Raw genomic sequence first — 12,772 nt, forward strand, 5'->3', positions numbered from 1 at the left:
CTTGATCCAGTTGCTCCAGCCTTTGCTGAGTAGAGCTGTAAGTGTCTGCGTGGACAGAGGGCCCAGGGCCCCTCTGAGCACCATCCTGTGTTTAACCACCGGCACTCAGGTGCTCTGACTTGTTAGGGTTAGCAGAGGCATAGCTCAGTGGAGATGAGCTTACCGAATCCTTGCTGTAATACTTGAGCTCCTAGTCGCTTCTTTGGCAGACATTAAATCCAGACTCACATCCTCAGGCTTGACTATTAATATTAGAGGGATCTTGGGTCTGGAAGCTTGTCCTGTTGTGTGCAGTGTCACGCTCCACACCCACCGCATCCAAGCTCTAAAATTAGTACAAAGCACTCTAAGGTGACATCCTCCTCCCTTTGTTTTGCCCTCGTGATACTCCTGAGATAACCCCTCTTGTGTCTGCAAAAGGAACACCACTGTCAGGTTTACAGATGCCCTCAAAGTTGACGGAAGCAAGCGAGGTCATATACAGCTCTCCTGCTTCTCTGGAAACAGTAGCTGTTTGGGACAGCACCTGATTGATTGTTGGGGGTTTTTGTTTTTAAACTTTTCTTTCAAATCCCAAACAGAAAAGTGGTTAATTCAAGCCCTTTCACTCAGAGGTAGCTCTGTCTTCCACAGCCATTCTCAGTGTTTCAGACCAACAGAAAACACTACCATTTTTTACTCAGAACTGGCCTACCCTCACAGGCCTTAGGAGGTACATTTCTTTCAGCAGTAGTACCTGGTCATTCTCTGACCATTTACTCAAATTAAGGGGGCAGCAGCAGTGAGACAACGACGAACGTTCCAGCTCAGTCTACAGCAGAGTCTGTATTAGAGGGGATGGCTCTCCCGCCATCTACACTTGCCACAGGAGCAGGAAAGCCCGGCAGGAGGCCTGTGTCTCCAGAAGTGGATCCTCTCTGAATCCAGCCGTTCTCAGGAGCTTCTACCACTCTTCGTAGGTTTTATTTTGAAACTAAGAAATTCTGATCTCCTTTTCCACTTCTGCACCCACACGTAAAAGAGTACTCTCTGTTGCAGCATGGAGGTAGCTTCAGGCATCTCAAAAGGGGGATCTCCAAATTGTCACGAGAAAAGGAATTTGATGAGGAGGTTAAACTCTCCACCTCATTTACCATTTAAATGCTAACGTTTAGGTTAGGAGAATACAATGTACAAGAGCTTTAACTCTGTATTTGGTTTTCTAAACAGGTGTGTTAGACCATTTTTCCTTCGGATGTTATGAAAAAAGAATCAAGTCCTCATAAATACAACCCGGCTCCCCACCTCCCCACCCACGAGCCAGTTAACATGAAGCAGGCTGGACGCAGACTCCCATATGGGTTAAGCCATTTATTACTGCAACATTTGACATTGGGGATGAGTCTTGACAGTCCCTGCTCTTAAATTTCTAAAGGGTGCTTAAATTAGCTACTACCAGCTTAAAAGCAGATTTGACAAAGGTGTAAGATGAGAAACAGTCCTAAATAAACAACAAAAAACCCAAATAGATCACCTGGCTGTCTTCAGTCACCAGGCTTTGAGACCAAACAAACTTACCAATAGCTTAAATTACATTTAGTTTTAGTGTTTGGCTGTATTCAAGAGTAACAGAGACAAAGGAATATAAAGGACAGATTTTATGTAAGGGTACACTCATCTGAAGACCTCTCTTGTGCTGCAACTTCATCTGCACCTTTTGGCTGAAGCTGAGCTGTCACAGGCAAGTCTGTGTGACCCAGGCTCCCCGTCCTGCCTTGTTACTCGATTTCAGCCTAGTCAGTCACTTCGCTTCCTCACCTCCCTAGGGCACGATGCAGAAACGGGTCAGGAGACAGGGCAGAGAACAGGAAGTTAGACAATACTGTGCTGAATAAGTATATTCTAGCTTATAGCTTAAACACGCGCCTAGCCTTGTACCCCATCCTCTTAACTTAAGAAGGATTTTCACCACACAAACTGTACCAGCTATAGCAAAGTTATTCCCAGTCAGCACATTTAAAATTCCACGATGAATCACTGCCCTGAGGGGTATAAAAGCACACACATGTCCCTGTTATGGTTACTATTACATTCAGAAGCTGTTTAAAGACAGGCAAAACAAAGAAAAGCTACAAAAAGCACTGGATGCTGCTGCACTGATGTGTTCCATCGCCATGCCTTAAACTTAAGGATTTGTACAAAAATAGAAATGAGTAAATAGAAAAGCATAACTGAAGCAAAGCTATTTCTCTAGAAACTGTAGAAACCAAGACACATTCAACTCCGCTGAAAAGGTTAATCATCCTGAAAACACACAGGCCTGACTTAAAAATCACCTTTGACTTCAGCTTGTTTCAAATAAGCATCATCGTCTGCTCCCCCCCCCCTTTTTTTTACTTTTAACTGTGAGGCAACCACATGATCCACTGAAGAGCTAAAGTGGATGACGGGACCCACCCACCTGATTTTGTCCTATCTATATGCTGCAGCTTAAAACCATATGGTACTTTCTTTCCTGCAAAAGCAGTTGTAGCAAAGGTACGTGAGAAACTGTTACAGAGAAGGGAAACTCTAAAAGGAGTAGGAAATGCCTTGAAAGTCACAAGAACTGTCAAATGGAGGCGTACCATTAGAAACCTTTCTAGCAAGTCAAAACCATAAATAGGTTTGTTATTTTTTAATGCCATCAGTCATACTGAGAAAATCATCATCAAGCGTCACTGTTCAGGCAGTGCCTTCATAAATGCATACGGGAGCATTTGCCAATCTCCACCTTGGTTCTGCATTAATTTCTCCATTAATTTGATGATTTTGGACAGCATTAATGGATTGATCGATCTGTGTTCAATGAAACAGTGATTGGAAAAGACAATAAGATGTGTTTCATTATGATTTCTTTTATAATATTGTCTACACTAACAAAATAGAATAACTGTAATTCTTTCAAGATCAGAAAGATATTCCAAGCCGTAGTATTACAGCAGAGAGTAGTCTGTAAACAAAAGCAGCATCCATTTCACTCGTGAGCTTGTGCAGCAGCTTCTTTCTGTTCACGTGCTGCTTCATCATCTGGTTCCACCAGAGCAGTGGTGAACGAGCTCTCAAGACTGTTTAAGAGGAGCTTTGTTTCTTGGTTATCGGGATCAGTTCCTAGTGTTGTTTTTGAAGAAATTTCATTAGGAAGAGCAAAAGAAGGTAGAGATGGAATTGAAGTGAGTAGGTCGTCCAGCCCCGGCTGCTTGCTGGAGCCTCCAGAATACATGGTTACATCGTCAGGGCCCAAAGCTGCGGCGTTTTCTAGGAAATGGAAACAGTTTGTAAAAAGCCAAAAGCTGTCAGGCTAACAGACAGTGCCTCTGGTTACCAGTCATCTAGAAAATCACCTTGAAAGCGGTAGCTTGTACAGGCACAGAACCAGATTCACGATGCAAATACACAGGCGGGTGTTTACTCAGTTCTCCCCAAATCCAGAAAATCTGATGGTGCAAGCAGGGTTTTAAAAGACCATGAACCATTTGGTCTGCTGCTTCTTATGCTAGAGATCTTTTATTTTGTGTTACAACTCTTAGACACCCACCTTTTAAAAGGGAAAGACATCCATAATGTGAAGATTTTTCTTTGTTTAAAAAGAAAAGTCACTATTAAGACAACTGCAATTTTCGTTTTGCTTCACAACTGTGAAGACAAGCCTGTGGTACAAAAATTTATTTACACTGATTTTAGAAATACCTCCTTTTAAGATCAGTTTAATCTGGATCATCAACATTTTCATTTAAAGAAAAAGACACATTCTATAATCTTGTTAAAAAGCCTAGTAGTTTTTGTTCACTTCTGCGCCTGATTTCTGCTACTTTTCCCATCTCATTTTAGCCAATCCCCTTTATGATTTTTCTTAAAATTGGCTTATTTTAAGAAAGCATGATACTGTTGAACAGGCATGAGTTGGTTCCACTCTAAAAATGAGGTCAGAGGCCTAAAGGAAATCTTGAATACACTTACCAAAATAAGCAGAGGCATCATCGTTTGACATTAATGTTTCGGTGCTTTCTGAAGCATCTGCTGCTGGCACGTTGAAGGAGGCAGATGAAGACATGTTGGACATCTTTGTTAAGTCAGTGAGTTCAGGAAACGAAATACCAGACATATCTAGAAATCCTGAAGGAGAAAGCAAGTATTTCCATACTGTTTTACATATAACACAAAATTCTAGATTCCAAAAGACGTGTCCTACCCAGGCTGAAGTCAGTGAAGTCCCCTCCCCGCTAAATGCATATAAATTTAACCTAAAAGCTAGCTGATATCAGTGGAAAGACTTCTGCAGCGGATGTTAACCTCAGTCAGGCTAACAGCACCCAAATTCTACAGCTCTGAAATTCAGTAAAGTCAAAAACTTTAAAGAAAACAACCACCAGTGCTCATAGCTCTGTAGTTAAGTCTCAAACTTGTTTAAGACCTTATTAGTTTACTTAGATGTTCTCTAAAGAATTGCTGAAAAAAGCATCTAAAAAATTATACCTGGATCCATAACTCTCTGGAGAGGGGGAGGAGGAGAAAGTGAGCTTTCTGGTGAATAGCCGCTCACTTCTTGATCTGTGGAATGGTCCAAGTTCATGACTATTTCAGAGTTGTCACTCTGAGAAGTAGGTGCCAGTAACGGAGTCTGGAATAACACAGTAAGGAAAAGCATCTTTTTATATTGAAAGCTTCACCCAAAGAAGACCTTCCTGTGAAAGCATTCCGCATCGGTCTCCCAAGTACACCAATTCAGAGAGAACCTATAATGCCAAAACTGATGGTCAAGCCACTGATTAGGACATGTTCCAATGTCGCGTTTTAAAGCCAGGACATTCTTACAACAACAGTCTATACTTAATTCTTGTAGGTGTATTTTATTTCCTGAAAAGAAAAGTATTCTTCTAACGTAGTTATCATTGACTGGTACAGCTGTAGTATGCAAGTCTTCAAAACAGGAAGGAATCACAGAATCCCAGGCTGGAAGGGACCTCAGGGATCATCTAGTCCAACCTTTCTGGGAAGAGCACAGTCTAGAGAAGATGGCCCAGCCAAATCTTAAGCATCCAACGTGGCCGAGTCACCCCTTCCCTGGGGAGATTATTCCAATGGTGACTGTCCTCACTGTGAAAAATTTCCCTCTGGTGTCCAATCGGAATCTCCCCAAGAGCAACTTGTGTCCATCCCCCCTTGCCCTCTCCATGGGACTCTGTGTAAAAAGGGAGCCTCCACCTTCTTTGTAGCTGCCCCTTAAGAACTGGTACGTGGTGATGAGATCCCCTCTGAGCCTCCTTTTCTCAAGGCTGAACAAACCCAGTTCTCCCAGCCTATCCTCATATGGCAGCTTCCCAGGCCTTTGATCATCCTGGTAGCCCTTCTCTGGACCCCTTCCAGCCTGGCCACATCCTTTTTGTATAGCGGAGACCAGAAGTATCTGGCAAAAATTTTTATCAGCCAACACTGGTAAAAGAGTAATTGTAATATATGTAATTGCACCCAAATATAATGAGAAATACAGAACACCAGCTGAAGGTTTGAGAAAATAAAGGGTACAGCTCAGCAGAGTTTGTCACTCATGCTTCCCTTCCTGTCACCTGCTCAGCATCATCAGCTCTCACTTTCCCTTCACCAAACTCCATTTTGTTCAAGCAAAATTGTATGCTGTACTCAAATATACTGTCTTATGAATGTTCCAACAAGTAGAAAAATTTTGAAGGTCCGGAGAAGATAACAGATTTCTTACATACCTCTGTGTAACCATTAGTAGATGGTACAGGAGTTCCAGCTTCTGGTAAGGGTGAAGGGGGTTTGCTTTCTGGCTTTTTCTTCGATATTATAGACTGTGTTGGGATTCTGTGCAAATAGCCATATCCAATGCCACACCCTAAACTGTACAAGGAAAATAAAACAAGACTTGGAATAAAGGTGTTCTTAACAAAGCTAGTTGCTAAAGGTGTTTCAAATTTTGACTCTTTAAAACAAGAAGAGTTTGAGTCTTCTATCTACAGCAAGAAACACCTACCTGCAAGAATCATTTCACTTATACTGCTCAAGGAACACTTCTACAATTGACATTTAGACATACATAGCTTAGTTTTCAGCTGATTGTATATTTTGTACCGATATAAAAATAATCTGACACGATTTGGATTTTGTTCTTGCTTTAACCAAATATTTGACTGTGAGAACATAGCTACTGAACCTGCTACCAGGGAAGTACATGCAGGTTTTGCCATTGGTTTCAACTCAAACAGGATTAGAGGCAGAACATGCCTAGCTCCTAGTTCTAAGCTTTTTTGGTTTTATGGAAAGTTTTGTGTGACAAGTGTAAGAAAACAAGGCTTAACTTGAAAACAAGCTGTAATCAATAATAATACTACTAATAATAATAGTGATAATACTCTTATCAGGAGCTCATTTACAGTGAGTATATAACCTGTCATCAGCCAGTGACTGCCCAGAGATCAGTACCTTCCTTCTCCACCCCAAGCTCCATTGGGAGTCACAACTACCTCTCGAATGGAATCTGCTTCAGTGTTATAAACCATCAGCTTCAGGGGCTTCCCCTCATGGGATTCAATCAGTGAAAAGAAATCCTCTGACTAAGGAAAAAAAAAAAAAAAGTAGTAATTATTAAACTCAAATACGTAAGACAAGGAGCTGGAGGCACGTTAGCGTTTTACACAGTTACTTACTTCAACATGAGATATTAAAAACCCAAAGACAGACTAAAACTCACTAGCATAGTTTAATCTTTAGGGGCAACTTTTTTTTATTATCAGATTAAAAAAAGATAACATTTACCTTAACCATAAAGCCTCTGTCATAAACATCAACCTCCCAAAATGCCAAAAACTATCCCAATACATTTGACAAACATGCAAATAGATTTATAAAAAACCCAAACCCTCCAACATAGACTTGGCAGGTGCGAAGACAATCACTGCTTGAAGGAACATGCACCCTACCTCCTGAAGAATCTGATCAGATCCAACAATGTAGTCGGAGTATGGCTGGAGACCAGCTAGAGCCGCAGGAGATGCAGGTTCAACGTCCTGTGAAGGAACGACACCTGTTATCTGCACTCGCAGCAGAATAAACTACCCCCAAATCAAAAAAGAACTAACTCCAAAAGCAACAGAAGGAAAGAACACTTTATTTATGGGACAAAATAGAAGTCTTTGGACAGCCTACGTCTAGGTGTTACGTCTTGCAAAATACGCGGAACAAGACAGACCAAGGTACTAGCAATTCAAAATGAGATACTCTGAAGATGTTGAAAAGTTGCATTTATTTAAACAACCAGAAACAACAGTCCTTCCTAGTCTGTTCTACTCTGTCAGCTCTCCCCCTTAGTTTCAAAGGAATTTTTGGTGCTTTCTGTAGCATTAATACTACTTTGATGAAGTTCAGCCAACACAGAGACCTATTAAGCCAGAATCTTTTTTGCTTCTGCCATCGATTCATTAACATGAGATGAAAAAACCTTCTCCCCATCACAAATTATTTTGTCTGGTTGGGATGGAGTTATTTTTCTTCACAGCAACACTAACAGTCACCCACTACTTGTCCGTATTCAAGTAACTCAGACAAACTTTCAAGACTCTGTTCCCTTCTTCTGTGTGATTTCAGCATTGTACTTCTACCTACACGTTACTTCTAAACACTACACTTCAAAACAAGGTTGTATGAACACTAACGAGCCACCGAAGAATCCTGTCTCACCAAAACATGCCACACGTGTTCATTGGCTCCCTGGAAACTGCAGAACCGCACGCTGGCTCCAAGAAGACCTTGTCCTCCCCACATGTTACTGGGGATCACCTCCACCTCTCTTATTTTCATTGTTTTGATATTATACACCTCCAGCTTCACTGCTTTTTCAGCATTTGCCTTCAGTAGATCTTTCAACATATTGTTTTCTTTATTCTGTAGAGCACAGAAGGAGATATATGATTAACATTATTTCTAGTTGCACCTGTAACACAGACATCACACCTGCGGCAGAATTTGAATACAAAGAACCAAAACCACCAAAGTTTAGGCTCTGTGTCTCACAATCAGTCCTACCAGTTCAATTTTCTTTTATTAGAAAGAAATCAGTACTGTCATCTCAAGTCCCTTTACAAAAGTAATTACTATTATTCAGTTTCATCACTTTCTGTTTTTCGTAACTGACTTTTCTGTTCTTCATAACTGCTAGTAAATAACAGCAGCGATATTAGATCACAACTAGGTAGTCATAGCAATAAGCAGCAACATTTTACTTCATGCCTTGAGCCCAGTCCTTACTAAATAACCTTTCAAAGTCATTGCAAATTGACTGTGAAAGGACAGACTGTTTGGGAGCAGCTCACAGAACTATCATTATTTCTGTCACGTTAAAAGATGGGTCTTCCACCGAGATCTACCATTACAACAGTCAGTTCAGAAAGACACCTCCACTAATGAAAGCAAGACAAACTTCATGAATTCAGCTTGTATGTAGCTAGGATGAAGCATACAGCCAAAGCTGTGAGCCTTTTAGACCAAAAAACCCACCAAACCAAAACTCAACTCTTCCTTCATAACTCACCATACAGGAGCTGTGTTCCCCATCTTAAGTATAGGCAGAGATGCCACGATTCCTTTTCATGTTTTATCAAATGTTGAAACAAGCTTGTTTAAACAGATATTGAGCTCTTACCATTGACTCACTGGTTCAGTATTCACCTCGTGGCAGGAAATATGCATGAATGAGTAATATAATAAACACTGTGTTAACCTGTTAAGAGGTTTAGGCAACCAAAAGCATCAATAAGACTTTCCTCAAATTTGGATCCAGCCAGAGAAGAGCCTTTGAACACCACCGAGTTTCACTTTACCATGTTAATGCCATACAAAATGTCCAGTATGAAAAGCTCGCTTTACTGTGACAGCTTTGCCTTCTACCCTTCATCACTGTCATACCCATATTTCATGCAGGGGAAAAAAATAAAATCATTTGAAGCTTACAAGCCTAGTGTGTCCTATTGCAATGATGAAATCAAAGAAAGGTTCCAGTCCTCCTTGTTGAGCTGGGGAGTTTTCCTGAACCTGCAAAACATACATTTTATTTTTATTATGCATTGATCTCTAGTTACACTAAGCCACAGTGTTAATCTTTACACTTGATTCAATATTTACTTTTGAGTTGAACCAGAGATGAGATACCAAATGGCAGACCTCGAGAAGCAGTCCACAATTGTGGACTTATTTTTACAGAACTGTGAACAACTGGTGTCCTGATTAAGCTATAAAAACCAGGTTTTGAACCCCATACGAGACACAAGTATTGTGATGCAAAGCGCACAGCATGGCATTAGTAAATATTGAGGACTGAGGAGAAGGGATTAGTTTTCAAAGTGCTGCTTCAGGATTTTCTTCCATGCTGCTAATAGCCCGAGCACATCAGAGTCCCCACTTACATCCCAGCCATATTCTACGTACACACAATTTACAGCTAAGTTCCCACAGTTTACAGCACATTAGAGTAGGAACACTTAAGAGAGTTGTGCTACAAACGCACAGCTAGCCGCAAGTACTAGTCAAGACGACTTCCATCACTTACAAAAGATTCATAAGAAATAAGAGTTACATCTCAATTTCATTATAACCAAGTTATTGCAAAACAGATATAATAAAGAAATATAGAGAATACCTATTAAAATGCGTTCACACCAGGATGCAACCCACCAAAAATTACACAGAACTTGATATACGCAAAGCATATGAGAGGAGACCCACTTCAAAGTACACTACCAAAGCAACATGATATTAAGAGAACCACTGCAAACATGACACCAGTCCACACTGCTTGTAACTTTAGTTTCTGTGGACTCAGCAGCACAGCCCTTACCTGCCGTATATTTGACTCCTGAAAGCCACACCACAATTCAAGGACTAAGTTACAACCCATGCATCCTCTAAACTTAAGAGGTTCATTGCTAGCAAATTTAAAACTGCTACATCTTATATTTGGTCTTGTGTTGCCAACAAAACTGCTATATTTTACTATTCTTTTTAAATAAAGTTGTATCAGTATTGGGGCTTTTGCTGGCAAGTTATTTTTGCTGTCTATGCAAGTTATAAAATGTACGTAAGTAATAATATAGCGTAACATTTTTTGCTTTATTATTAAACAGTCAAGACTCACCACCATAACCACAATTGGAGTAGGAAGTATTAACTTCCATCACAACCCCAAGCTGCTTCAACAGCAAACAGCCAGCTCATACTGACCCAAGCTGAAGGTTAAAAACAGTTAACCCTACTGAATAACACAAAAAAGCCTTCCAGTGAAACTATCACATAACACAATGTCAGGGACGAAAATGTACACAGTAACTTCCAGATACTTCTTTTTACAGAGCTCATGACATTGTTGTTCAGATATCTAAAAGCCATACAGATTCCCACACAAAGCTCTAAGTTGCATAAAAATCCTGCAGTATTTGCCTTTCAAAATGATATTGTATCAAAAGTTGCATAGATTACCTGAAGGGACAAAAAAATGACTTTGTCTCCTGCATTCTGTAGGTCACCAAAATCATCCTCCAGTACAGAAAACTGAGCAGTATCCTGCACTTAACATAAAAGAGGAGGCATTTCATGACCGACAGGCATTTCTGATGGAGTTAGCTCGGTGCAGGAACTGACAAAAGCAGACTACCTAACAACACTGGTACCCTAAACATATCTTGTGATACTGAGAAACACAAACCGCTGACAAAGCAGCATGGGGCAACAGCGTTTCCACTCATTTCAGGGAGGAAGACCACCAACTAGATGAAATAACTTATGCAACAACTGTTATCAGCGATACCTCTAAACTCCAAGACATGCGTTCAAACCAACATGCGTGCAGGCTGTTTGGCAGACAGAGGAATTACAACTTGCACTGTGAGACGTTGCCTCTCAGAAAAACACCCGCTGGAGCAGTAATTAACCCCCGGCCAAGATGCTGTAAAGACCTGCAGAGAAATGACTCAGATCTTCAAGTGAAGGGAACACGCAGAGTAATGGAGAGGGAGGGCTGTGCTACTCTTAAACCATTTCAAATAGCAGAAACGGGTGCCCCGGCTGCCCGGCAGCCAAGACATCGCAGGTGGCGGCTCGGAGCCGGTGAAGGCAGCCGGGCCGCCAGGGAGGGCACCGCGAGCGGTGCGGCCGCTCCTCCCCTGCCGCCGTGGCAGCTCCCCGGGAAGGAGCCCACGGGCGGGGGCCAGGGAGGCCGCGGCCCACAGGCCCACAGGCCGCCGCCCCGAGCCCGTGCGGGGCTCGGCCTCCACAGCCGGGAGCGTGGAACGGGGACCCCCGCCCGCGCCCGCCCTCAGCGCCCGCCGCCCCTCACGGCCCCTCTCACCCCGTGTACGTGGAAACCCTCGGCGCCGCCGTCGGGGACCTCGGAGCTGGAGCCCAGCCCCATGCCCAGCGCCGTGGGTCGGGTCGGTCGGACGGGACGGGACGGGACGGGACGGGACGGGACGGGACGCTCAGGTGGCGGCGGCGGCCATCGCCCTCGCCCCGCTTCCTCAGCTGAGGGCGCCGCAGACCTGAGCAAGCGAACGCCGAGGGCAGCACCCGCGCCCAGCGGAGGGAAACGGGAGTTGGGCTCCACTGCGCTGCCTGCCGGCCTGGAGCGGCGCGTGACGCCGTGACGTCCTTAGCGACCGTGGAGGGGCGGGGGAAGCGGGGCGTTGCTAGGGAGGGCGGGCCTGAGGGCGGGAAAGGCGGCTCAGAGCCTGCTTTTGCTTTGGCAGAAACACAGTTTCACTCATAATTTTTTTTTTTCACGAATATTAATAGAAATCTCTGTAAATAGTAGTTGACTGCTGTTCTTATTCTAACAGCCTTTCAAAAATCATACTCCTATTAGTATAATCCAGAAAGAGATCATTAGTTTTTACCAATCCCTAATTTGCAAATTTCAAAAGAGCAAGTGTTTCTTTCTGTTCCTCCCTGTAGGCATCTATTATATACTACACTGAAGAATAGTATTTCCACCATCTCAGGCAATTTGCAGACTCTGAGGAACAAACCAGTGGTCCACCGCTGCTGTTCAAGACACAGGGAGCCAATGTTTAGGTACTTATTAAGAAGTGGTATTTCCATTCCCTGAAACTTCATATCTCTTCCACTCAGTTTTACTTCAGGTGATTTCTTCTGATTCTGCCTTTAAAACATTTATGGAAAAGTTCTGAAAGTTTTCAAAGTAATAGTAATAATTTGAAGCATTATTATTTTTACATAGTTTAAAGTGCCAGTTTTATTTCCTGCATGAGTACTTTCATTCTGGTATAAAAGCATCCATTTTAGTAAAACTCCTTGGTAGTTACTCCTCTCATCTCCAAGATGTCATTTTTCCAAAGGATCCAGCTACATAATTCCTATGGTTCAAGTGTGATGCATACAGACAGAAGAGATAAAAGGCTGCTTTCTCCATCCTCTGCCCTTGCTTCCAAGTGGAACTCTTAAATTCCCTGTCACTTCAATAGCTGTTTATGCTCAAAAGCCATACATACTGGTTCATTTTCTTCTCCAGAGGAAGACCAGGATATTCTCAGGACCCTCTGAAGTAACTTTTTTTCTGGTGTTATCTGTAAGCTGTGATTGCAGATGCGTGCTTTATGTTCATTGATCATATGGTAGAAGTGCATGTAAATATTCCAATAAACTAAAATTGTGTCAAACGTTTTTCTGTGTTTGCTGCTACATAGTTGGGAACCTTATCACATAATTATATTTTTTCTTAAATTCCTTT

At 42.3% G+C, this 12,772-nt stretch overlaps 1 protein-coding gene across 1 annotated transcript; it reads right to left on the reverse strand.

The window, feature by feature from the left end:
• Nucleotides 1-2,641: 2,641 nt before the first annotated feature.
• GORASP1 (golgi reassembly stacking protein 1) lies at nt 2,642-11,626 on the reverse strand. Its single transcript, XM_064445103.1, has 9 exons — nt 11,375-11,626; nt 8,986-9,066; nt 7,717-7,920; nt 6,960-7,046; nt 6,463-6,593; nt 5,739-5,880; nt 4,495-4,639; nt 3,979-4,134; nt 2,642-3,276 (listed from the first exon to the last, which is right to left on the reverse strand). The coding sequence occupies exons 1-9, from the start codon at nt 11,435-11,437 to the stop codon at nt 2,996-2,998; spliced, it is 1,290 nt and encodes a 429-aa protein (XP_064301173.1). The 5' UTR covers nt 11,438-11,626; the 3' UTR covers nt 2,642-2,995.
• Nucleotides 11,627-12,772: the final 1,146 nt, after the last annotated feature.

This window comes from Phalacrocorax carbo, chromosome 2, assembly GCF_963921805.1.
Source record: "Phalacrocorax carbo chromosome 2, bPhaCar2.1, whole genome shotgun sequence".
Lineage (NCBI taxonomy): Eukaryota > Metazoa > Chordata > Aves > Suliformes > Phalacrocoracidae > Phalacrocorax > Phalacrocorax carbo.